Consider the following 26,724-nt stretch of genomic DNA (forward strand, 5'->3'; position numbering starts at 1 on the left):
GTCAGGAATGCTGTCATCTCTCTCAACATCATGAGAAGCTGGTTCAGCTATCATAGCAACAAATACTATGCACAATCTGGCAAGCAACCTGGAAGATGGCCTTCCAGTAAAATAAGCAAGGTGACTTCTGGAGCTATGGTTTGGCTCTGCAGTAACTACCTGCACAGTTTTTATTTGCAATTTAATATAGAGTTTTCAATGAAGTTTCTGCTACACTGCTTTTGCTGCAGTCAGATGAAAGGCATCTAGAGTTAAAAGGATGTATACAGTTCTTCTAGAATGCAAAAAAACCAGCATCAAGAAATGGGGTTTTATTTCAAAATGTGCTAACAGACCAGCTCTCTGATTGCTCTTTGGATAAGACTCTTTTTTCCCACTAAGATCCTAGAAGGCACCACACCTTTTTGTAGCAGATCATGATGGCAGTTTACCATCAATATTAAACATAATCAAGCTCTAATGACTGCCTGGGTGAAATTCAGTCAAGCTGCACACATATTTAACTAAAGAAGTCTAGCAAAACAAAGCAACAATTTACTACTTGAATAATTAGGTGGTGTGGGTAATTGGAGAAGCTGCTTTCAAATGTTTAGTATTGCCAACTATCAGCACTTTTACAGAAGCCCTGAAATATGGGAATGACTCTGTGAGTAATTCTCATTACAGAAAAACTATCAAACAACCAAAGTTCCTAACTATCATGGACATAGAGAAAATGAAATTTAAGCAACAGGAGCACCCAGCCTATAGGATGGTGAAAAAACTTGAAGAAAACCTCACATCTCAATGAAGTGCTTTTGGGCTAGCAGGAAAACTAGAGAACACAGAAGCTCAGAGTTAGAGTCAGTAAAGCTGAAGCACAGCTTGGTTTCTCGGCCTCTTGTTTTCATCCAGTTTCACTGAAAAGCCTCAGCAGCCAACAAATAGTTGATGCCCTCTGAAGTTGCCCCATCAATCCCCTCTGCAAAAATTGTGAGAGATATAGGAAAGGAGCTCCCCCAGCTGAACTAAAACAGATGGAGAAGAATAATAAAAGACAATCTCTGAAAAAACACCACCTCTGGATAAACAGAAAAGCACAACTTGATCATCAGGCTCTTCCCTCTGCAAGCAGATTGGGAAGTCCTCCTAGTGAGGTTATCATAGTTAAGCAGATACTGCTTTTGATCTTGGAGTCAGGCTCCTGGAGATTTCTGGCTAAGAAAATATGCAAATGTTTCCACTGGAATGCATGATGCATAATCAGTCATGCCCAGCAGGCCTTACGGATCAACAACACACTCTCTAATCAAATGGCTGCCCAGAGCTATGTTCCTGGAGAGACCAGGCAAGAAAATCATTTAGGGATGAAAATACATCACTGTCTGTACTGTTTCTTTATAACGATGGTCAGAAAACATGGCTGCAACTCATTTTGCCCCAACTTTCTGTAGTTATTCTAGAAGATCTAAAGAGGTAATGTCAGAGAGAATTCCTAGAGATATTTATTTCAATTATTTGATATATTCTTCATTAAATTATAAACTAATTAGTAGATAAAACATAGGTACATGAATAAAAATTATTTTTGCAGTAATTGAGCAGCTTTTTCAATATAGAAGCAACTGAATATAGTAAAATCCAATATATTGTCATGGCATATGTCACTTCTTAGTAACAGTGAACCAGAAGAGCACAAAAACTAGGTTTTAAGCACAATAATTATTTTAATACTATATAAGGAAGTGCTTAAGCAGCTGAGGTTTAGCATTGGTTTGTCCTTTAAGAGCACAAAAAAATGTAGAAAAAGGTAGTTAGAAAGCTTATCTTTTATTCTTTTTTTCAGGGACAACAGAGCACAGTAGGACTGGGGAAAAGAAGAATGATGTGATATGCTAATACAAATTTCACAATATTTTGAGGTCATCTACCAAAAGGTTAACAAAAGCAAAACTATTCAAACATTCCCACCCATCAGAAGGATAGAAGTGATGCCTGTCTAGTTCCTTCTGGGACACCCAAAGGACACCACTTACGACACTAATGCATTTAAGTTTTGAAGGGTTTCCAAGTACCACTCGGCAAAACACTTCTGTCTTAAGGGTCCTTTAACCCCATCACCATTTCCAGACATTTATTCCCACATTTTACTTTAAAAAAGGTAATTTCATCCCTTGTTCTCCATTGCTCACTCTTCCATCCTTATTCCTCCAAGATGCAGAAGTCGTTCCCTGTGTACATGGCCTGCACTGGGTCCCTACTCAGACGCTCACACCCCCTGTACCAGCAGTCCAGGCTTTTTTACATCTTTCTTTTTGACTTTCTTTGGAACTAAGTCTGCATAATGGAAAGTAACCGGTGAAAATACAAATAAGCAAGAAGGCTCTGTTAACTTCCACACCGCTGCCTACTGGGGCCATCATCTCTGATTATATCTGACCTCTACAAATGTAGCTGCCTGAAACACTGGTGGACCTGGGCTTGTTTCTGCCCACCAGACAAGGTGATTAGTGCCCCAGTGACACCATCTCTTCACGAAATGACCTTTCACTACTCAGATCCATGCATCCGGCTGTGTTTGATCGCTCCTGTTTGAACTGGAGGTCAACCTAAAGCATATTTTCCTCTGTTCTACAGATAACATCTCAATTCTCAGAGATAATTGCAGTTCACAGTTGAGTGGTCAGACCGCTTTCTCCAACACTGCAGTCCTTTATGCATCAAAACTACCAATAAATTTACACTTTAAAGGGAAAGTAAGGAATTCAAATTTCCTTATTGTATCAATTAATTTACTCAAGAGTTTCAGAAGTAGGAAAGCTATTTAACTCACATAAATTTTATTCAAAACGACCAAATGAAGAAATATGAAAAGGGAAAGACTTAATGCTGTTAACCTATCATTTAATTTTTGCATTCCAAACATAAAAATCATTAAGAAAAAATCATTAAGAAAAAGTCATAGTCTCCTCCTGTTTTAATCTAAAAGATACTTCCAGTAGACCACCTAACATAGAGAGAAAGGTCCACAGTATTTTTGCAAGATGAAACAGAAAATATACATAATGAACTTAAACATGTAATTTAATTTCAATCTTAAAATTCTCCTGCATGCAATAATACATTTATTTCAGGTCTGCTGCACTTAGCCTGACACTATTACATTAAAGAGCTGCCCTATGAAGCACCCTGAATACGTCATAATTTCGATGGTAAAACATCTCTGTGCAGCAGAGACTCCAGTTCAGGTACTTCTTCCAAATACAACAGCAGAAGAACCTGAACCCACACCTGCCAGGCTCCAGGTAAGTGCATAACTATTGAGCTATGAAATAGTATGCATCTACCCCTTCTCTCCAAGATATCATTAAAAGCCAAAACTCTGAAGTGTCCTTTGTTTCCACTGGTTTCCTCTTCTCCCGCATGTGCACATTAAACTGATGTGGCACATGTAGAACATGTGCCACCTGCTCTACAGTTTCATCTGTATTTTCAGAACACCTGACTACCATTCACCAAAAACACCAGGACTGAGTTAAGATATTTTCACATTTCTAAAATTTCAGAGTCTATAAGCAATAATGAAAGCCTGGCAACTGAATGTCTCAAACAAACACTTATTATGCTGGTGTTTCTGAACTGTTATTTTAGATACAGTGCCTCACAAAGATTTCCATTCTTATTCACTGAGACCCTTAAAAACAGATAAGAAGGGATGGACTTTGTTTCATTTTGTGGTCAAAATGAAGCATGTTTATCCATGCTCTTACCAACTATTTTTGCAAATACTTTTCCAGAGCTCTCTTGGAGATACTCACATGCCCATGTTAATAAGAAATCTGCAGTTTAGTAAACTTCTGTCTCAAAATCACTTAAATATTGTCTTGGGTTTAGTGGGATACTGTAAAACTTAATGTTACCTTTTACTTCAGCATAAGAAGTGAAAGAGTAACCCCCTCAGCTCCACTAGGGTTTTAAAACAAAATAAATAGTAAGCTTCATTTCTATAGCATTTTCCTATTTCAAAATAATAGCTGAATTTTTTTTTGTAAAGAGAGTGTATGTAGCAGTAAGAAACTGAAGACCATATTAAAGCCCTTATTTCTCCCACACCTTTTTAAACATCATCTGATTAATTCAAGATAATCTTCCACAATTGGTTGTAACCAATCTGCAAAGGTAGATGGATGTTCCCATCAGAGGAGAGGACAGTCAATCCAACAACTCCTGCTAGGCGGCAAAGGGAGGAGGAATTCACCTCTGAGGAACATGCAACTCTTATCAGCACAATCCTACACAGAAGAGTGGAAGGAAGGATGCAAGAGAATTTCAAATGCATGGACTCTTCTTGGAGAATATGATTTAGAGATCAAACTGTGCTGCACAGGAAGAGAAACCGAGCACTTCCTTCATTACAACAACAAATATTTAGGAAGATCTCCAAGCAAAGGTTTAAGTGTTCTTCCTGTCTGTTATGGACAAATGGCTCAATAACTCACTTCAGATTAAAAGCAAAACTTGACCCTGACTGCAAAAATGTAGCAAAAATGACCAAAATGTTTATTATTCTATTGAATTTAGACTCTAAGTTTGTTTTCTATTTCATTCTCTAATTCTCCTAATTCTTGAGCTCAATCTGGATGTCTGAAAACATGCAACAACATAATATGGTAATTTTTCTGTTCCCAACAAAATACAAAACAAAAAACAACTTTAGAAGACATCTTTGCAAATGAACTTATATCCTATCATCAAAAGTAGCCTGTGCTCACAACTGGTGTCACAATTACCCTTAAGAAGGCATTAAAGATATTTATTCATCCTCTTTTCCAGCTCATTCAGGAAAAAATATCCATCCCTCCAAGTAAGGATGATCTTGCAGGTATGGGAAATGGGAGCTCGACTAGTACTTCAAGTGGATTATCTGCATGAAGTCACACAAAAATATACTTAAATCTTGTACTTTATCTGTCTGAATTGTTAAATGGAAATGCTAACATATGGTTTGAGTTGGCCTGGGTGACTTCCTGAGGTCCCTCCTGACCTAAATTTTCTGGTGATCCTATTTGCTTTGAGACACACAAGATGAATGAGAAGGGCACTCAGACATTACGGGGCTGATTAATGGGGAAAATCTCAGATAAGTATCTTAATATTTTGATGTTTTTAATGCATAGCTTTTTACTACATTTTTATGGGGGAAAAATCTAGTCAAAATGCTCATGAACTCTGTGTTTTTCAGAAGTGTCATCTATGAGATCCAGAGGAAAACAACAGTCATCCTGTTCTGGATGATATGGTAGAACCTGATGGTTTATGTTGCTTTTTAGAAAGCCAACAAACCGAAAAACAACTAAGCATTCATTTTGACTACAAATTTTTTAAGTGGCACTATAAAACTAAAAAGCCTTTCACTGAATATTATGTGCAAGTTAAACTCCCAGGCAGGTTAAGAAAAAAATCTTTGCAGACAGACTGATACCAACATGAAATCATGAACAAAAAAAAGAACCAGCACTTGTCATCTTGCAATGCAGATTATCCAATTTATTGTCAGTTTTTCACCAATGATAAAAAAGATTCTCTTCAGCATTACTGGATATGCTTCTTTATTATATTAATGTTCAGCATTTCCTAGAGGAGTCATTCCCTTTCTCTTTCAAAGCAGTAACGTCTTTCCAAGAAGTTCAAGGTTCTAGACTCTGTATTTCTGAAGGGCCTTCACTTTAAACCACTAGCCAGTATTAAATTCTCAGTTTCTCCAGATTATCCTTCTCTCTTACTACTATTCCACTTAAATATGAGGAAGGAAAAAACCCAGATAAATATACCTCGAATTTCTTGCTGTGATATATGTCAGGCTGAGATTAAAGAACAACTATTTTTTTCAAAATGATTCACTATAAATTGAGTGTAATGCACAAATGCAAAAGCTGAAGACACAAACATGTATGTGCATTTACAACAGATCCTCAAGGAATTAATTAAGAAATTAAAGGAATTAAAAAGCAACACCAAAATCCCCAAATCCCCCTTTTGCATAAATTTGATTTCCCTGCACTTGTCTTTCCTCACCACAGTTTTCTATAAACCCATTTCCTAGACCACATTATGACTCAGATGTATACCTTGCATGCTTGTGCTTGCAAGCATGACAATAAAAACATTTTAAAAAATAAATTGCTAGCAGGTAAGATGTTTCTGTGTCTAATGTAGAAGATTACTTCTCAGGGTGATGCTGGGTCAACAACCTCTTCCTCTTAAGATACATCCTCTTCTGTAATTACCTCAGCTACAACAGGTTCTAAAAGCAAAAACATTAAAAAAGAAATACAAAGTCCTACTCTGCACATGGTCTCAGTTTCTGCTACTAATGTCTTTAGTTTTCTAGCAGATCTCTCAAATCTGCTAGGGGAGTTGTGAGTGACTTAGGACTGCCTGGGCATGAGTACTAGTCTTAGCAGTTTGTACTGCTATTTACGAAATTTGCATCTAATATCCCATTAAAAAAAAAAAGACATGGAAAAAAGGGAAAAAAGCTTAAAAGAAAACACAGCAAAAAAACCTCCAACTCTTCTTACCTTGCTGGAGGCACATCAATATTTGAAGAAACAACCTTGCGCTTCTGTTCCAGAAGACAAACAGAACGAGTGTTTTCCTTTTCATACTCATGAGCTCTATTTAGTTTTTTGGTCTCTGCTGTTTTTAAATCTTCCTCCTTTGTGGTAAACAGGAGAAACTGTTGGTCTGGCAGTTTTTGACTGATGTCACTTTTTACATCCTCCTGTTGAAATGCAGGGAAGGTCATTTCACGCTTGATGTTGGCTGCCTGAAAAATTGAAAGCAATTATTAAATTTTCCTCTAATTCTCCTAAAATGTAAGGGGGGGGGGAACCCAATACCCACAGGCATTTATTTCTAATTAGTTCTCTGAATTAGTGAATACCATTTGTTTGCCCTTCATAAATTCAGACACTGCCATTAATTTCTCAACAGTGCTGAAGACTACCCAGGAAAACAAGCAATTCTAGTCCATTCGATAAAGCAATCATTTACCTCTCAATGTTAAATGAAAAAGGTATTTGACTCAGTATTTGAATTAGAATGTTGGAAAACACATTATATACAACGTATCTTTAATGTACACACATCCATGCTGCATAACTATGGAAAAGAAATCGTAGCTGCCCTCCTAAAATTCCAGAAAAAAGTCAGACTATCTTGATAAAAGGCAACCAAGAAACTAAAGTGCTTCTCAGAGCCACTTACTGGATTCTTTTGTAAATGAGCGTTTCTCAGGAGCAGAAAAATAATTTGCTATGATCCAACTCAGCTGTCAGAAGGCAAAGGGGAGCGAGTGATATCAGCAGGATCTCCATAAGGAGCCTGTCCAGCAATGAGGAGCCCTCTCTGCTTACCAGCACTTCCCAGATCTTCAGGTCTGCTGCTTCCCATAAGCAAAGACTACCTAAGCAAATAGGTATCTTAACAAATACACTACCTCTCTGGACTACAATGTGTTGGTGTTTAGAAAGCAAACTATTGCAGGGTTGCACTGAAGAGCCTGGAAAGCCATCAGAACCAAGCCACTCCATCTTCCCAGCAACCAAAACAAAGCCCAGGATCTAGATTTTCCTCTGAAATGCCATTTCCTGGCCAGCTACACTTCCCAGCTTCATGAAGGCAGGCCCATCTGGCAGACAATGTCTCTACCCAACTCAAATAGCCAAGCAAAATATGGCCTGGCATAATGGCCCACCTTGAACAGAGGCACTTCCACGCAGGTAGTGCCACATACGCTATCTCAGACAAATCCAGGCACCTTCTAGGACTGGCAAACTGGATTTTTAAATCCTTGTAAATTATTGCTGATCTTTACGGTGGAGATATCCATGCTGTGTTGCCCTCAGATAGTAAGAGCATCCAATAAACTGAAGTTCCTATGTCAACTCTTCCCCCTTATTCCTCCTTTTCATCATCCAAAAAAATTATTCAATGTCCCTATGTATATATTTATGCATAAAGATATATTCCTCCCTCCATAAATCTGTTTATAGATTTCAAACCCTGGCAGGTATAAAAATGGTGCAAACTATTTTAAGTTCACAGGAAAGACATTCTTGCCAAGGTAATTTTGTTTTGTTCGGTGAAGTATACTGAATCGCACAGATACTTAGGGCTGATGATTTAATTGCTTCTAGTACTTCCACTGAAGGGCTTTTAGCAGTTTCTTCAAGAACAAAACAAGAATTGTTACTTTATGAATGTAAATAGTAGAAAGAATTAGTCACTTTACACTTCTTCACACACAAACAGATGACACATTACCAGGAAAATCTGTCTGGAAGACAAAACAGTCAGCATGTGATCATACAGAATTAGGAGAAGACATATAAATATGATAAATTTAATTCTGATTTAATTTATTTTTTAAAAACTTCTTAGATTCACAATAAGCCCTATTCTCAAAGTCTGAGAATCCCAACACATATGGAGATGCCTTCAACTTTCCTGAAAATTGACTTAGAAGTGATGTCCTAAAGTAAAAAAAAAACACCTGAAAATATCCAAGTTCCAATATCCAACCCTATAAGTGCCTTCAATTTATAAAACTGCAGTGTTTTACTCAGTTTCAGCAAAAATACTGTGCCATACATTATTGAGTTTTCTTTACAGACCTAATAGTGAGGACAGAAGGTTGCAGGCTTAGACTACAGCTAAAGCCTAAAACATAAATAACAGAATGTTTGTACTGTGATATCAGATAATTTGTTCTTATATATCAAATGTATCCACATCCAGTTCAAAATACATTCAAACAACACCTTAGTTTTCCTATGTCAGTGTGCCCTAATTAATAGTTGGCCCCATGCAGGCATATGGAATTCAAGAAAGACAAAAAACAAAGAAGCAAATGCTGAAGTTGCAGAGCTGCTGCCAAGCAGTTTGGATTCTTGGGCTAAATGGCCAGAAACAGTAGAAGACCAAATCCAGTGCTTAGACTAACTCCCTTTCCTTCAGTTCTCAACAGATGTTTGGAAATATCAGCCTCTTTCTGAACTTTCCCTTGAGAGCGACTGGATATAAAGAATCTTTTCTGCTTTAGAAGCAGATAATCTTGAGAGAAAGCCAAGAGTTTCCCTTGGTGGGCACTCTCCAGTAGCTTTCTCCTGCTCCACAGGTAGTTTTTCTATTTTAATTCATCTATGTCTGTGGAAGCCATTTCCACTTGAGATACCTGCCTTGTCTGGAAGGGTATGGGAAGTCTTTTGCCAGAAATACAACCACCTACACAAGCAGCCATTGATGTGGGGAGTGCTGAGGGCCACAGCCACTTGAATGATCAGGTTCCTCACTTTCTGGCAAACACACCGACTAACGACCAGGACTCCTCTGATTTCAAGCTCTCACAGTTCCGAGATTAACACAGAAAATTTCCAATATACTTTTTCAGATAAACTGACTGTCCTGTCATATCTTATCAGTAAATTTTTTTTTCCACAGATCGTTCATATTCTTTTAACCTCTTTGAGGCTTGTGGTGGCCCTTTAAGTCCACAATGTTTCAGCAAGAATTTTGTGGAAGGTCTAGCCCAACCAGACAGCCTGTCTTACAGACAGACAGATATCAACACTGTAACACCAGTTATGTAACACCAATTTATTTCAGTTTACTACCAGTACTTCACATTCTCTCTCCTGTGCTGTTCTCGAACTTTATGACCATGTTGTTCCCTAATGGTTTGGCTTTTCTTGTCATACCTCTGGAATTGCCCCCTTATCACCTCCAGTATCAACTGCTGATAAAAACTTAGGTCTTTTTCACACACTTGATGAATTATCACTCATACAAGCCACTTTATAATAGGCTGGTTTTCTATGCAATTCATTATGTATTTCCACCCTTAAGCCATCAGCAACCTTCAGTTTCTTCTCAACTGAGTCCTTTGCAACCTGGCCTGGGGCAACCAACATCACTTGGAAGTTCAGTCACAGAAACAGGAGTTATAAACCACCAGCAAATTTTAAAAACTAGTTTTATTTCTCTCTGCAGTTACCCTCACCTGCCTTTGACAACTTCCACCACTACTGGGTAAGAGAAACTTTAGTTATGCCACCACTTGGAAGCAACAGCTCAGTATTACCTGTGCCTTCTGCCCTGAAGCTCATGCATGGGGCAGTGCCAGAGCTGGGGTCTGATGTGGCTTTACTCCTTCTGTAATCATCGTGCAAAAAGTGAAAGCCACTTCTTGCTTTGGTTTCTAAGTAAAAACTTTATTACAAAAGCCTTTCAATTTCTGTTTTGAAGTTGTCAAGACAATGGTATATATTTAGATTGAGGGTTTTATTTTTAAGCTACAGTTCTTGCTTGCTTCCTCATTATTAAATGGCAAAATTTAATACTCTATGTGACAGCTAAATGATTACCACGGTTAATATTTTCAGAAGTATATTAATAATTTTTATGGCAAAAACCATTTTTAACTGCCTATATAAATTTTATTTGGTGGTATCTTGTCATAACCAAATTGTTAGTACTGAACTCCACATGCCCCAATCAGGACCATGTATTGCAGTGTAAGTCCTGCCCTAAATGAGCATGATTGACACTGACACAAATTCTGAGGAATTTAAAGAAATTTTTCTTTATTCCTTACAAAGGATGTACAGGCTGCAATTTTTCAGTAGTTTAGGCCCTAACTTATCTGCAGTCAATTTTTGCTATGCCCAAAAGCACATCCTGAGAAGATGCTGATGTTGCAGTCAAACTTCAGTCTTCTCCAATTTCACTTAAATTTCAGCTTGGATTTTGCCCTGAACAGCAAAAAAAAATATTGATCAGACAACTCAGCCACTGCACTGCCTATTCAAAGGATCAGCAAACACTACAATAAGTAGACCTATCACATTTATATGCAAACACAGAGACTTAGATTTGACAGACTATGTATGTCATTCCTCGAGTACAACCTGACCGGACTTTATCATCTTCCCTTGCTTATGGTGCCTTGTTGCTTAAACATTGAAGTAGGTTGTTTTCAAACAGTTCTCTAGCTTTAACAGGCATTAAGATGTCTGTGTTTCTTATACAATGGAAAGTATTAAACTCCCAAGAATATTAGCATTATTTGCCTCTATGTGACCCAAGTGTATAGCAATATGTCTTCAAATGGGAAAACTGACTCCCACCTATGTTCTTTCCTTTTTTTGGTGCAGTACCTGTGTATTCAGGTGGGCACACCAGGAGCAGAAACCTAATTTTTAAAAGACTTCGCAACGGTTTACACAGATAAAGTGTAATACAAAAAACTACTGAAAGAATTGCCACACCACTTACCATGCCTACTTTGCTGACTGTTTCACAAACAACTCAAGGGCTGATTTCCCAATGAGGAGTCAACAGTGGGTACTGACTGGATGTGATGGAAGTGCACAGGCAGAAAGCAGCTGCCCAGTGCAAAGCACTGCTCCCCGAGCAGCACTGCCTCCCACCCTGGGACTCGATGCAGCCCCTTCCATGAAGCTCCGTCAGTTTACACCAGTTGAAGAACATGTGATTGCATCTGCCTGCCACGAAACAGGCCAGCAAACACAGGCTCGGCAGAGAGAGGCTGGCACCATGCTGTCAGGCAGCAGGACAGCAGTGAGAGCCCAGCAGGCTCCCTTAATCTTCTGGAGGAATACTGGCTAACTCTGGTTTCTCCTCACTCTCTCTACAGGGATTCTGGAAGGACTTAGATGTCTGAGAAAGTCCCCTCCATACATAGTTTGGATTCTAGAGACACAGGCAAATTAAATAATTTTGCAACTGTGGTCTACAGATAAAAAAGCTCATTTTACAACAACAGTAATACAAGTACCTCTAAAAACCAATAACACTATTTTATGAGGGTGAGGGAAGCATCTGTACAAAAGCTGACTGCATCCAAAACTCCTTATAAAAAACCCCATGCTAGTGGGAATACATTTGGGGAAACTATCTTAAAGAAACCCCCCACCTTATCTTAATAATCCTGATGCCATTGCCAGGTTTCCATTTCTCTACAAACTTCCTTTTTTCCCCTCAACCCATAAAGTTGTATTTCCTTTACTTCAACTACAGATCACTGTAACTAGACTCGACCTCAGCGTCACTTCATTCCAAAAACAACAAGATGCCTCACAAGCCACACTGGCTGCTTTCCAGACTGGGGGAGGCAGGAAAGGGGGGAGGGGGGAGCATGCTAATTAAAAAACACATACCAAAAAAAAAACCACCCCAACAGCAATCACTCAACACACTGCTCCAATTTTGGATATTTGCATTGTCAACAGATAAATAATTTTAACTTAATTGTGAGTCCTAGGCCTATGCACAATATTAACACTATGCAGGTGTTAAAGTTTAGGATGAGGATTTTTAATTTCCATCTGATTTACTCTGTACTCAGTTGGTCTAATTCCATCAAAAAACTATTTTGATTAAACACCAGTTAAAAAACCACCAATAGCTACAAGATGTTTTAGCGCCAGCCAACCTGCTGTATAACTGCTGTTTTTTATAAACAGTTTTTCCATTCTGGCTTTCTGACCATCTCTTTCCATTTTCTGAAATAGATATAAGCATCCTAAGCGTTAGGGACTGCCAATAAAACTCCCAACTGGTAAGAAAACAAAAGGCTGAGGATTTTTTTTTTTTAACGCGGCTTTAGCAACATTTTTGATCCACTGCAGAACAAACATGCAGCTCAATGGGGGAAAGCGAAAGAAGGAATCAATATATTTCAGCTAGTCTGTTAATGGGAAACAATAATGAAATGCGTGTATGTAACATGACATACATTTGTTCAGCAAAAACAAGAGCTCAATAACTGCAAGACCCTTTTCAGGCCAGCCTGAACAGCCAGGCCATGTTCTAGTGACAAGGATAAACCACTTTTCTCAAAAATAAAGAAATCAGGAGTAAAGTTCACAGCCAAACACAACAAGCAGAAATGAGAAACCAAACTTAATACCAAAATTAAATGCAAATAAAAAATATTTAAATTAAATCCCTTAAAGGACAAAGGTTGATTCACTCATACTACTTTGTACAGTATTTCCAGTTTAAGTTCCTGTAACAGAATTCTTTATGTAAAAAGGTTCTAATTTTTGACATTTTAAAACACTGTCCTCACTGGAAGGAAAGAATGCACTGAATTTGCATTTTGCTAGAAATCTCCATTCATACTGGAACACAAAAGAGATAAGACAGATTCCCGTAATGATGCTTGGAAATAATCTGCCCTGAATTTCAATGTATTATTACATTTTCGAGTATACTTTGCATTTAATTACTTGCTTCACCAGTGGTTGCTCATTACACATAAACCATCAATCTAATCACTCTAAGCATTTGTAAATTGCTGGTCTCTAACAATATAGAAGATAATGCATTTTAAGGTCACTATAAGTGTTCTTTACAATATATAGTACACATTAATGTACAGTGATGCACTATTCATTTCAACCAGGCTAGGACAAAGTCCATATCTTCACCATTTAACTGAATACAGCAAACCACCCATAGAACATATTTTCTAGATATTAAAATACAAATCTAAGCATTTTAAGTTGCCTGGATTCACAATGCAGTGTTAGGCAGCAAGAACTGGAGTCAGCAAGAAGTTTCTACCCCCCCATCATCATCATGTGTATGTCAGCACTTACGTGGCCAAACCTAACTCATCCTCAAAAATTGTGTAACCCAGCACCAGTCTAAGGTGTTTCTGGGTTACAGAGCATCTATCCAGACGAATGACAGAAACTTTCACTCCCACATTTGAAATCCAGTACCCATGCAGGTACCTGTTGTACCCCAAATAAAACAAGGACCAACCTTGTGACATCTGAAAGTCTGCACTAACTGGCACAACAAGCATAAATCTTATTAAAACTGGACAGAAAGGTCTTAATAAGATTACAGGGGGAGATGGCAAGGAACACTGTGAATCCATGGTCCTTCCCATACACCATTTTCAGGTCTAAACAAAAATTACTCAGAGATATTTTAGAAGCCTTTTTCTCTCCACTACATAAATGAAGGGATGAAGATGTGAAAGTATGGCAGCTTCCTTTCCCATCCCATATGCAGGCATAGCAAGTTCATCACAGAAAAGTACATGACGTAACTTCTAAGATCATCACACAGCAATTAGTAACAATTAACAAATTTTAATACTAATTATTGAATGTGTGTATCTTCAAAATTTGCTTGCAATGTTTAAGTCTCAAAGAAATAACTCTATGTTCTGTATTCTGGATATGCTGCACATGCAAGGGGATGACTTGTGGTCACCGCTCTGCAAATCCGGGCACCTCTGTTGGACTGGATGTCAGCCCCCAGGCTTGGCATCTCTGGCAGGATCTCAGCACAGGTATTTCAGCCCTGTTTTCCTTTTCTTAAATAAAACAAGTGCCTTGTTTGACTCTAAACATATAAAAATTAAGATGCTACCTTGGAAAGCCTTAAACAGAAGGAAAGCGAAGGATCACAGTTGCAAAAAACAGGTTCATTTTTATTTAGCAATGCTGTTGCTGCACTTCAGTATTTGCTAAGCATGCTCACCATTGAGGGCTTGGTACTCCACCTCGCTAAAAGGACTTGTGAGCCAGGAATGGGCAGCCATAATTGCCTTCCCAATTACTGGTTTCACAAAAAAGTGAATTTAAAATGAACTAAACCAATTATCACATATTTTTTCTCACAGGGACCTACGTGCCTGGCCATGCAAGCAGAAAGGAAGGGTGCCTCCCAGGCAGCAGGTTTCCCTCACCTCTCCAGCAGCAAAAGCAACACGAGCAATGCTCAGTGCCACTAGAGCAAACTGTGGGCACACACATGAAAGGAGAGAGCCTGGAAACGTCTGCCCTGGGCTGGCCAAAGAGCACAGAAGGAGAAAAGAGAAGGATACACCTGGGTCTTGCTGGTCACTTCTGGGAAAGTTTAAAAAAACCTAGAACTGGAGACAAAACTAAGCATGCTAATTTGGGACAGCAGGGAAATTCAGTTGAACTTTTTTGTTCTTATTTCTATTGCATTACTAGTTGCAATTACAAACTGAAATTAATGAGCAACATCAAACCAGGTGTTCTTACTGCACGGGCTGAAGCTCTGAAACCTCACGTATTTTCTACTGTATGCCTGTGAACATCTGTTTTCTATGAAATGATGATTTTTCCTACTTGTAAGAGATGCAAAGAGGGTTCAAAAACCCATTAGTGAAGTACCTACTGTCTCTGCTGCTCCTAATTTTTGTTCTGTCTAGATTAGGAAGTTGCACACAACAGCTTATATAGCTTAATACAGCCTTGTATATGGCCTGTCTTATGAACAGATATATCAATATGGCCTTTACTTCTGGAATTTCATATGGAAATAAAGTATCTTTAAACTATTTGAAGACCATTGTTGAAGACATACAAGAAACTCCACTTGTTTCTCTTTACATTTGCTGGTGATCTGGGATCAGTAAGGATGGCAGCAGCTCAAAGAAATACTATCACTTCTATAATCTCACTCAGGATCAGGCAAGTAGAGCTCACAAAAATCAGATTATAGAAGAGGCAGTAGGGAATTCCCCATACTTAGCAGAAGGCTTTGGAAATGCTGCCTCACTGCTTCTCAGTAAAAAAACCTTCACTGGATCATCTGCATCTGAAAACCCTCCTCCTGTCTGGATAGAGACATATAGCAGGATATCTCTAGTGAAAATAAAACCAGATTGCCTTTATTTTCAAGATCTCTTGCAAATAAGATACACAGGTGTGGTATTTCTGAGGTCAGAAATTATTGTCTGACTTTGGAAGCAGCCATCTGAGATGAGAAGCTGCTGATTTTAGATCACTTAAAAGGGTATGGAAACGTAATCCATTTGCCTTAACATCCTAGGAATAAAGAGATTTTGCTCTTTTTTATTTGTTTGTTTAAATTACGGGATTTCAGAGAAATTAAACCAAGGTAGTTCACAGATGTATCCAACTGTTGTAACTTCTGAATGAAACAGGCAGTGTGAATGAAAGTTTCAAGGGCCAGGGCTGATCCTGATGCTGAAAGCCTGGAGGAGATATTACAAGATCAGAATTAAACCCATGTCCTTATCTCCTCTATCGGATCTCGAGTCTAGAAGTAGAAAGCACAATCCTTCAGAGGAGGTGAATAAGCAAGAAGCACTGCCTTCAGCTAAAAGATTCTCCCAAATCTATGTTCAACTTTAGACAAAAGAAATGTAGCAGTTTTCCTGTTCAGAGCAGGAGAGGTGCCAAAAAAAGGAGTTTATTTTTGGGTCTGACTATGCAAAGAAATAGTATCACAGAGTTACAGCCCATTAGCCCTGGAAGCAACAGAATAGCACTAGTAAAAACATGCAGAGGCCCAACGGGATCTTTTCTTCTTAACCACTCCAGAAACCAGCCCTCTTTCAAATCACCACAGGGATGCAATGATACCTCATGGGAGAAGAGCCTTCACTAAGAACCTGAAGGACCACCAAGCCCAAAGTTAAGCACAGTTCAACTGTCATGCAGTTTGTTTTCTAAAGGATGACAGCTCGCTCCATTTCTAACCTTCTCTTTCCTCCCTATGCATGTCCTAGCTGTGATATCCCACCTTTTCCTCTGCACTATCCAAATGCTTGACAAGCCTTTCCCTGATCCACCTTAAGTGACAGATGTTACAGAATCCACAGATGCTCTGCTGCACGTTTCCCACTGTTTCAGTGCCCTCAAAAGCACACAACTAATTTTGGCACAAACACAAGGTTGCAAGTGAGTGGCTGGGGGCTGGAGAAAGGACAGAAAGACAGAGAGAAGAATACCCTTTTTGGAACTGATGAAACATCAAATCCGAAAACACTGTCTGTTTATCCAGTGCCCAGGCACAAAGCACTCTGTGCTGCTCAGGCTGCTGCTCCAGCAGCTGAACCTACCAGCATGGAAAGAGAAACACCTTCAAGACCAACCACTTCTCTCCTGCTCTGTAAAAGTAGGGACAATCATCTGAAATAGTGGTGGCCACAAATGCTGAAGCAAAACGTCAGCATAAATCCTTCGCAAACACCAGCTCACCCTTATTCATTTCTCTGCTTTCTCCATATAGCTCTAAGCCAGATAAGGACTGCTTTCCACGGCCTTATGAACCACCACTAACCTGGACCTAAGAGCAGCAAGAACTGCATCACAGTGCTCTCTTTAAATTATTTTAAAGTAGAAAAAACAGGGGGTTTTTTCCCCTCTGGCAGTACTCAAAGTTGTCATAATTATATTAAAGAAAGGAACTTGTTGAGAAATATGAGGTAAAAAGCATTTTTGACTCAAAAAGAATTTTTTCTGCCATTTCAAAGGGATATCATAGAATCAGACAGGTTGGAAAGGACCTCTGAGATCATCAAGTCCAACCTTTGATCCACTACCACCACAGTTGCTAGACCATGGCACTAAGTGCCACGTCCAGCCTCATCTTGAAAACCTCTAGGGACGGAGAATCCACCACTTCCCTGGGCAGCCCATTTCAATGGCTGATTCCCTCTCTGTAAAGAATTTCTTTCTAATATCCAACCTAAACCTCCCCTGGCACAGCTTAAGGCCATGCCCTCTTGTCCTACTGCTGATTGCCTGGGAGAAGAGACCAACCCCCACCTGCCTACAACCTCCTCTCAGGGAGTTGTAGAGAGCGATGAGGTCTCCCCTGAGCCTTCTCTTCTCAAGGCTAAACAACCCCAGCTCCCTCAGCCTCTCCTCATAGGACTTGTGTTCAAGTCCCTCCTGGACCCCTTTGTTTTCAAGGGCTGTTTCCCACGGTACCCTCTGAATCAGTCCCTTGAACAGGCTGAAATCTGCCCTCCAGAAGTCCAGTGTAGAGGTTTTATTGATGGCCCTTCTTGCATCCCTGAGTATTGAGAATTCTATTATTTCATGGTTACTGTGCCCCAGACGGCCTCCGACCACCACATCTCCCACCAGTCCCTCTCTGTTTGTGAACAGCAGGTCTAGCAGGGCCCCATCCGTGGGAGGCTCATTTACCAGCTGGAGCAGGAAATTGTCTTCTATACACTCTAGGAATCTCCTAGACTGCCATGTGGAGTTCCCAGCAGACATCCGGCAGGTTAAAGTCACCCACAAGAACGAGGGCTGGCGATTTTGAGACATCTGCCAGCTGCTTGTAAAAAAATTCATCATCCTCATCATCCTGGTTGGGTGGTCTGTAACAGACTCCCACCAAGATGTCAGCCTTGTTGGTCTTCCCCCTGCTTTTGATCCACAGGCACTCAACCTTATTGTTACTGACTTCAAGTTCTAAAGAGTCAAGAGACTCTCTAACATACAGAGCCACCCCTCCACCTCTCCTACCTTGCCTGTCCCTTCTGAAGAGCTTGTAGCCATCCATGGTGGTACTCCAGTCAGATGAGTCATCCCACCATGTTTCTGTGATGGCAACTACATCATAGCTTTCCTGCTGCATGATGGCTTCCAGCTTCCATGTATACATAAGAGATCACGTTGGCTCAAATGTTTAGCTCGCCAACTTTACGAAGTCCAGTTTATAGAAGGTGACTGCACAACTTGCTCTCTATGTCAGTATGAGGTAGGCATCAGCCACTTTATCTGCTAAAGTAACCATCCAGTCTTACGACCGCTTATCATAAAAGCACTGCCCATCTGAAGCTCAAATAACCTTTTATCCAACATGTTACAAAAATATATTAAAGATGGTAAAACAATCAGCTACAGAAATTCACACTTCAGTATCTAATCATGGAGGCGTTTTACCTTCCCTCTGATTCTGTGTTGAGTGACCATAACAGTCTTCTATAGTTTGAAGCAACACTTAAGAATCATTAGGATTGCTGTGGAAAGGTTTTAGGAGACTAATAGATTCACACTTGTGGTTAAGTAGTTGGGCTGAAATCCCAAATCTGCTTAAATTAGCCGGACTTTTCCATCAACTTCAGCTGGGTCAGGATTTTATGGAAATTGGATTCTTTATGTCTTGCAAAAACACAAATAAAAAGATCTGTGCTTTTATCCAAGGTTCAAGCAACAGAAGTTGTTCAGTTTCCTGTCTTCATTAGTTTTGTTGTCAAACAACAAATACCACCCACACATGTACTTTTTAATACAATGAGACAAATGTCACTGCAATCATCATTTGTGATTGGAAAGTTTGGCAAGGTGCCAGAGCAGTGAAAGTGATCCCATCACAGATTGTTCAGCAATTGCTACGTGCTCTGTTCCACAACATGCTACAGTGAAAAACATGAACACAAGTTTGTGAAATTGAAGCTGATCACAGAGCAAATGAACGCTCTTTTCATTCACCTTGTATTCAATTTTCATTCAATTTTTGTAAATAAACAAAAACACTTACTAAGAGTTTCCCTTTTAGCCTGCTGTCCTTCTGTAGTCTTTGGGCTGGCCTTAAGCTGCAGGAATAGTCAGGCTGCTCACTATTTTTAGAAATAAGCAATTCAATAAATCACTTGAAAGTATTATAAAGCCAGTGGCCACTCTTATTCTGAGGGGAAAAAATATAAAAGCATCATTGCTCAATCCACAGCAGTATTTACAGAGCAGACACCAGCAAGGACCAGCCTGCTCGTTGCTGTCCAAGCAGCAAAGCTCTCATCTTGGAGACACTGATTTATCCCACAGTTTAAGAAGATCTCTGCTGCTCTCATAACACTGGAATTTATAATCTAGCAGCTGGGAAAACACACAGTAGGACTTGAGGGTTCAAAGCCGATATACAGGATTGAGGCATCTCTGTAACTTTGGATCTGAAGAAAGATCCAAGAGACCAGGATCAAGAAACGCACAGATGGTCTCTGCATCCACACTTGTCACGGGACACATTACAAATGTTAATTACCAGCCCATGAAAAGCACTTTCTCAATACTTAATTTTCAGATGAAAAAAATGTCACTTCTATCTTCAAGGAAGATCCAAGAAACTACAGGATGGTCAGCTTCACCTTGATCCCTGGGAAGGGATCACAAACCAGGGAGGAGTGGTTGATACACCAGACAGTCATGCTGCCACCCAGAGAGATCGCAACAGGTCAGAGAAATGCGCCAACAGGAACCTCAAGGAAGCCGACAGAAACCTCAGCCAGGGAAAATGTTAAGTCCTGGATATGGAGAGGAATAACCTCAGGCACCAGTGCATGCTGGAGGTCACTCAGTTGGAAAATAGTTTTGCAGAAGAGGTCTTGGGTTCCTGGTTGAATATGAACCAGCAATGAGCCCTTATGGCAATAAAACCTGAACAGTGTCCTGGGCTGTGTCAGAAAAAGTACTGACAGCAAGTGGAGGGAAGTGCCCCTCTGCCAGGCACTGGAGAGGCCACACGAAGAATGACAGGTTCAGTTCTGGGATCCCAAATACAGGAGAGACAGGGACATACTGAACAAAGTGCAGCAAAAGGCCACCAGGATGATTTCAACCTGGAGAAGGCTTCCAGGAGACTTCACTGCAGCCTTCCAGTGCCTTAAGGAGGCTTATAAAAAGGAGGGAGAGGGACTTTTCACATGGACAGACAGTGACAAGGGGCAATGGTTTTAAACTGAAAAGAGGGCAAGTTTAGATTAGATGTTAGGAAGAAATTCTTTACTCAGAGAGTGGTGAAGCACTGGAACAGGCTGCCCAGAGAAGTGGTGGATGCTCCCTCCCTGGAAATGTTCAAGGCCAGGTTGGGTGGGGCTTTGAGCAACCTAGTCTAGTGAGTGGCAGCCCTGCCCATGGCTACAGGCTTGAATCTAGATGATATTTAAGGTCCTTTCCATTCCAAACCATTCTATAATTCTGTGATTAAGGGACTGGAGTATCTCTCCTATGAGGAAAGGCTCAGGGAGGTGGGACTGTTCAGCCTGGAGAAGGGAGGGCTTAGCGGGATCTTGTAAATGTCTGTAAATGCCTGAATGGAGGGTACACAGAGCCAGGCTCTTCTCAGTGGAGCCCAGTTCCAGAACCAGAGGCAACGGGCACACAGTGAAACACAGGAGGTTCCCTCTGAATATCAGGGAACATTTTTTCATTGTGAGGGCAACCAAGCACTGGTACAGGTTGCCCAGAGAGGCCATGAAGTCTCCCTCCTTGGAGATACTAAAAACATATCCGGACGTGGTCCTGGGCAGCCAGCTCTAGGGGACCCTGCTTGAGCCACAGGGAGATCAGATGATCTCCAAAGGTCCCTTCTCACCTTAAACATTCTGTGATAGAGTAGTACATCTCTATCCATTGGTATGTACTGCATACCTGAAGGCTGCCAACTGATAATTCTCAACTGGACTCATTCTAGACTGCAAAGAATATATCAAATAAGGATCAAAACTGTTAGTGGATTCACCTTTATTCTTGCATAGTTACAGTTTTCTAATACAGTTCCTTTTAAGGGCAAAGTGGTTATGTTTGGTCTGTGTCCAAACAACAACAAAAATTACAAAAAAGTCCTCAGTAAATTACTCCCATTTATTCTTTATTATGGGAGAGTGGAATACCATCCTACAATCTTACCACTCCCAGCTCTGCCTTCATTAATCCATACTAAGCATAAACTTTATAAATTTTTCATAAGGAAGAAAAAAATTCCCAAATCTAGAATGCATCTTCGACACCAACTTCACTAAGCAGGTTTTACACTCAAGAACTGTAAGAAACCAAATTACAATTGAAATTTAAAAATTAAGTTTATCTACATAAAAAATTATGGTTAAGCAGCTGGTGTTTATCTGACTCGTCTCACTCTTTAGTTGCTCCTCCCAGTCCATCAGTATCCATTCATATCTCGTGTTACTCTTCTACTTTGTAGAAGAGTGTAGAGCAGGATCATGTTTGTTCTGAGTCTGTACACAGCCTAACCTAACAGGATCCTGCTCCAAGATCAAAACATGAGTTCCAGTGTTCTAATAACTGGCAGTATTCATAAAAATAATATCATTATTTGTCTGAGAGAGAACATTTGATTTTACTCTTAGGTTAGTGTGCAAGTTCCTATTGTGTCTTATGAGGAATCTCCTCCACTAAGCAAATCTGATATTTGAAGTTTGCATTCTGCAAATTGCCTGTTAGAATACATTTGCACACACATATGAAAGGTAAATTCAATAGTACTTTGTTAATCAAGTAGAAAACCTTACTTTGTTTTGTCCATGATGAGCCTATAGTCCATTCAAACAGCAAAGCTGAAAGTCTCATTTAAAGGACAGCAATGAATTCACACCTGGCTTTAGAAAGAATGCAGAAAAAAAGGGGCAGGGAGCACAAAGGAAATTCAAACCAGCTGAACAACACATGTAAGTAACAGGCAACTGATTCCTTCCACACAAACTCTGAAGATTCTTCTGCATGCCATGTACCACACAGATGTCTCTATCTTTAAAACAAACAAAAAAAGAGGGCAAATAAATCAACCCAAAACATAAACCACAAAAATCATATCCAAAAGCACACTTTTTTATGGACTAAACTCCTATCAGCATCTGCCACCCTTACTCTGAACCCTATGGCATAGACTTGTAAGTGCTCTGTACTGTGTATCTGTCACAAATTTCACTTTGTGAGGTGGGTAAAACTGAGCCAAACTTGTGTGAAGTTAAAGTCTTCCTTACACAGCTTGGGCTTTCATATTCCTCCAGCATCACCACACAGCTCTCTGGGCCTTTAGTTTTCAGACTTTTCATCTAATTATTTCCTATGATTTTGGAAGCTACATATTCGTAAGAATAAATACATTTGTGGGAAACAAATTCTATAGTTTAGAAATCCTTCTAAACTACCAAGAGGTGCTCACAAGCAAGCCAATATCTAGAATAGGTAACTCCAACAGGTGAGAAACAGGAGCAGTGCCCACAGTCCGCTGGGTTAGGAATGTCCTCTGTCCATACTCTCTAAGCCTGGGGACAGAAATTGGGCTCAACTAGGCAAAACAGAAGAAAACATTAATCTCTTCACTATTTATAACAGTAGAGAAAATACTGCAACAATCTGGCATGTTATCACAAGCCCATGTTCACTACTACCCTAAATTCTCAATCATAGTGCTCTAGTGGTTTTCAGGCAAATTAGCATAGCTCTGCTACTTGCAATGGGGCTTTCATCCAAGTACCTGATAAACTCAGCACTGCAGACTGGTGATGGACCCTACTTCAAAACTTCCTCTCCATATCAACAAAACCAGCAGTTTCCACAGGGTGCATTAGCCCCAGCATGGTACTAACGTGGCTGTCTGTGGCATCTGAACTAGGCTTCATACAAAAGATGAATTAAACGGGACTGCAAATTAATCCATGATTCAAGACAAAGTACTGGTAATTACACTATTTTTTTCACCTAGTTTCAAATGGCTGGAAATCCAGATGCAGCCAAAGCAAGCACAAAAAGAGTTTCACATGCAAAATGAGTCTGTACAATCAGCACCTTGGTGTTATTTGTTTCTCTACACAGAATAATGAATTAGTTCTGACAAAGTAGGAAAACACAGCGCTTCCCAACAAGGCTTTAGAGGCTCTCAAAGACTCTCTGGCTATTCTGCCATTACCCACCAGCCACACACAGCACACTCATGCCTCTTCCAGCATGTCAAATAGCACGAGTGAAAAAGCAACAAAAATGTTCTCCACTGTTCTCCACTTGGACATCTACATGGCTACAGCAATATAAAGAAACAAATTTTGTATATTCCCCATGACTATCAGTCTCTCTTACTCTCTTTTCTGCCATATCTGTTCTCTCCTTCCAAGGCTTCAGAAATTGGAGCAATAAGATCCATCTTTATAAAGTACTTCTTCCCCTCTTTCTATTCCCATGTTTAAGACTACCAGTGGTGCAGCCACACAGTGGACTTCTTTTTGAAGGAGACAATATGGTTCTAAGCCTTAATGGCACAACTACTCTTTTGATCTTGAGTACTGGACCAAATTCTCACGCACCTTTTAACAATATTAATTCCATCACAGACCTATGATGCATTCACCCCTGTATCACAGCCAGCCCACAGAAGTGCCTTTGCCAAGAGCCCCTGAAACCTCTAGCTTTAAAATGCCATTCCACCCAAGGGCACACACATCAAGTGCATGTGTGAATTACCTGTACCTACACCGCACACCAGAACTCTGTGTGATGCTTTTTAATTGCAGTATCCAGATAGCATATGCTGCAAAATCAGTACCCAGATCACTTTGCTTTCAAATCTGATTAAATTCTGAAGCTTTTCAGGACATCTTTTTGTTCTGAAGAGTACTGGTCACTGCAACAATTTACAACCTCTCTCAGCAGTGGACACCTCTTCAGTTTCTTTTGCTCCCAGTCCCCACCTCAGAAGGCAAGGTCAGCGAGTCAAATGCTGCTGATCACACACCAGTTCTCCACTTGGCAGGTATCTCATTTGACAAATCACAGCCAGATCGTGCCAGTCCTATTACCCTCCCACAGTCTGCAGTTGGACCTCTGCATTCATTTTATGCCTGCTTCTCTCAAGTTTAATCTGTTGCTTTAAAATTACTTGGAAGAACACTCAGATTAAGCTTTATATACTCCCACACTAACAATCCCTAAAGACATACACAGAAACCAAAGATAATTTCTTTACAATGTTAAATTGCAAGTTTTCTTAGTTTATAGTACTCAAAAGTATAAACAGAGAAAGCAAAAACCAAGCAGGTCATGACAGTTAGACACACTCTTCCAAAGAGGGTAACTATGTGCACCTGGTTACCAAAAATGACTGGAGAGTTGGTTACGTACACTGAAAGTAGCCTAATAGGTATTACTCCACTCATCACATCTATGAGGTAGGTTTACTGTCCAAGAAAGTAAATACATGCAAGAACTATGTTGTTACATGCACACACACTCCTAAGTGTAAGGCAGAAATACCAGCTACCTTTAACTGTCCTACTACTCGAAAGCATGTTGAGGGCTCACAAAGAGAACAGTGCACTCTGATAGCCCACGTTATATGCAGATTATATCTATGTAATCCAGTTAATAATTCAGATTACTGTGCTCCACTTGAGAATTTAACTTTTTTTTTTAATATTGGTTATACACAGGAAGTTCCTCTAAGCCTCCTCTTCCACTTAAGAGTTTCAGTACAAACAGGAGAGGGATGGGATCAGAAGCACATTATGGTGCCCTTCATTCTAAGGCTACCAGTCAAGTGTCAAAAGGTTTTGTAGCAACCAAGCTGTCCCAGCCTGTCAGGCCTCAGCACCACAGATGGTTTGACTGAGGCACATCATAACCACAACTCATGGCCTTTGACAAACTCATCCTACTCCAACGAACCAATGGTATTGCATTGATTCTGTCAGTACTGTAACAATCTTGCTCTGAAGCAATATGGAGATAACTTGTATTTCTGCTGCTACTTTCCTTCAGAGATTTTTTGAATGTGTTCTTTGTTTTGAATTTGTTTCCTTTTTTTTTACAACTGTGGGTACAGGGAAAACCCCAATGGTAATATGGCACTGCTACTTCGCTAACCCTGAACTCTTGCTAAATAAAAATCATTACCCAGATTAAAAAAAAACTAAAGTAATTCAAATGAATGTCCTTTAAACTTCCATTTTCCATAACCACTGTACACCTATCACATGAATCCTCCGCAGAACCACTCACAGACTTAATCTTACTACCCTGCTTATCCCAAGAGGAAGATAATTACAGAAAACTCTCCCTGATAAAATCATCAAGCCTAAGTCTGCGGGATCTCAGCCGGTGGGTGTGTTCAGCAGGTTGTTCCCAAACGCACCGAATTCCGCGCACTGCCCGCGCACGCTTCCGTGGGATCTGAATCGGGCCTTTGTACAGTACCGCTCCATTCCCAAACTTTCCAGAGGTCGACCACCCAGGTCTCCTTCCTCCCCACGGCCACCCCGGGCAGCCCGCACGGCACGGCTCTCCAAAACACCTCTGCGCACACGACCGGGACGAACATCCTTCCCACCTCCGGCAGCCCCGCGCTTCACCCAGCCAAGTCTCCACTCCCGATGCTCAAACCTCTTCAGACACCGGTGGCGCCCCACGCTCCCCGCCCGCTTTTAGCCGCTTTTCGCCGCCCGCACAGGCCGCCCCCGGAGCCGGACAGCCGCTTCCCCTGGGACTTGTTGAGCGCCGGCCCGTCCGCCCCCGGCGCCCCCGCAGCCCCTAGCGCCCGCCCGCTTCCCAGCTCCGCTTCCAGCCGCAGCCCGCCCCCACTGCTACCCGGCCTGGTCCGGGACGCCGGCCGGCCCGGCCCGCCCCACCCCGCCGGCTCCGCACCCCCGAGCGGGCCCCTCCACCGCTCCCGCCCCGCTCCCGCCCTCCCGGGACGCACCTTGAGGCTGCCCCGGAGGAGGCCCTTGCCGTGGCCGGTCAGCGCCGAGGGGGCGCTCCCCAGGCCGCCCTCCTCCTCCTCCTCTTCTTCCTCCACCTCCACCACCACATCTTCGTCTTCGTCCTCCTCCTCCAGCGCCGCGGCGGAGCCCTCCCGCCGGGGCGGCCTCCAGGCGCTCTCGGGCTTTGGGGGCCGGACCGCGTCCACCTGCGCGGCCGCCGCGCTCAGCCGCCGGCTGCCCATGCTGGAGCGCTTGGCCAAGCGCCGCGCCTGCATGGTGCCTCCTCCCGGCCGGCCCGGCCGCCTCCCGCCGCGCTCAGCCCCAGCCGCGGGCAGCGGCCCCGCCGAGCTGCCCAAGGGGCGGCGGCGGCGCTCACCGGGGGGCGGCGGTGGGTGTGTGCGGCGGGCGCGCCGCGG

The 26,724-nt window shown here is 41.2% G+C and overlaps 1 protein-coding gene across 5 annotated transcripts in view; it reads right to left on the bottom strand.

Moving 5' to 3' along the window:
* Nucleotides 1-26,545, bottom strand: part of ZNF704 (zinc finger protein 704) — a 132,007-nt gene extending 105,462 nt beyond the window's left edge. For 2 of the 5 annotated variants that reach the window (XR_003526864.1, XM_027638535.1), the window contains exons 1-2: nucleotides 26,308-26,543; nucleotides 6,561-6,808 (exon numbers count right to left, since the gene is read on the bottom strand). Coding sequence is in view for 4 of the 5 variants with exons in the window: in XM_027638535.1 (XP_027494336.1) it covers nucleotides 6,561-6,787 (227 nt within the window). In the remaining variant the exon portion in view is untranslated. Of the gene's footprint in view, nucleotides 1-6,560; nucleotides 6,809-26,307 lie in introns of all 5 variants that reach the window. The other 3 variants (XM_027638536.1, XM_027638538.1, XM_027638537.1) reach the window with 2 other exon arrangements.
* Nucleotides 26,546-26,724: the final 179 nt, after the last annotated feature.

Source organism: Corapipo altera, unplaced genomic scaffold, assembly GCF_003945725.1.
Source record: "Corapipo altera isolate COAL_440 unplaced genomic scaffold, ASM394572v1 49, whole genome shotgun sequence".
In the NCBI taxonomy this organism is placed as follows: Eukaryota; Metazoa; Chordata; class Aves; order Passeriformes; family Pipridae; genus Corapipo; species Corapipo altera.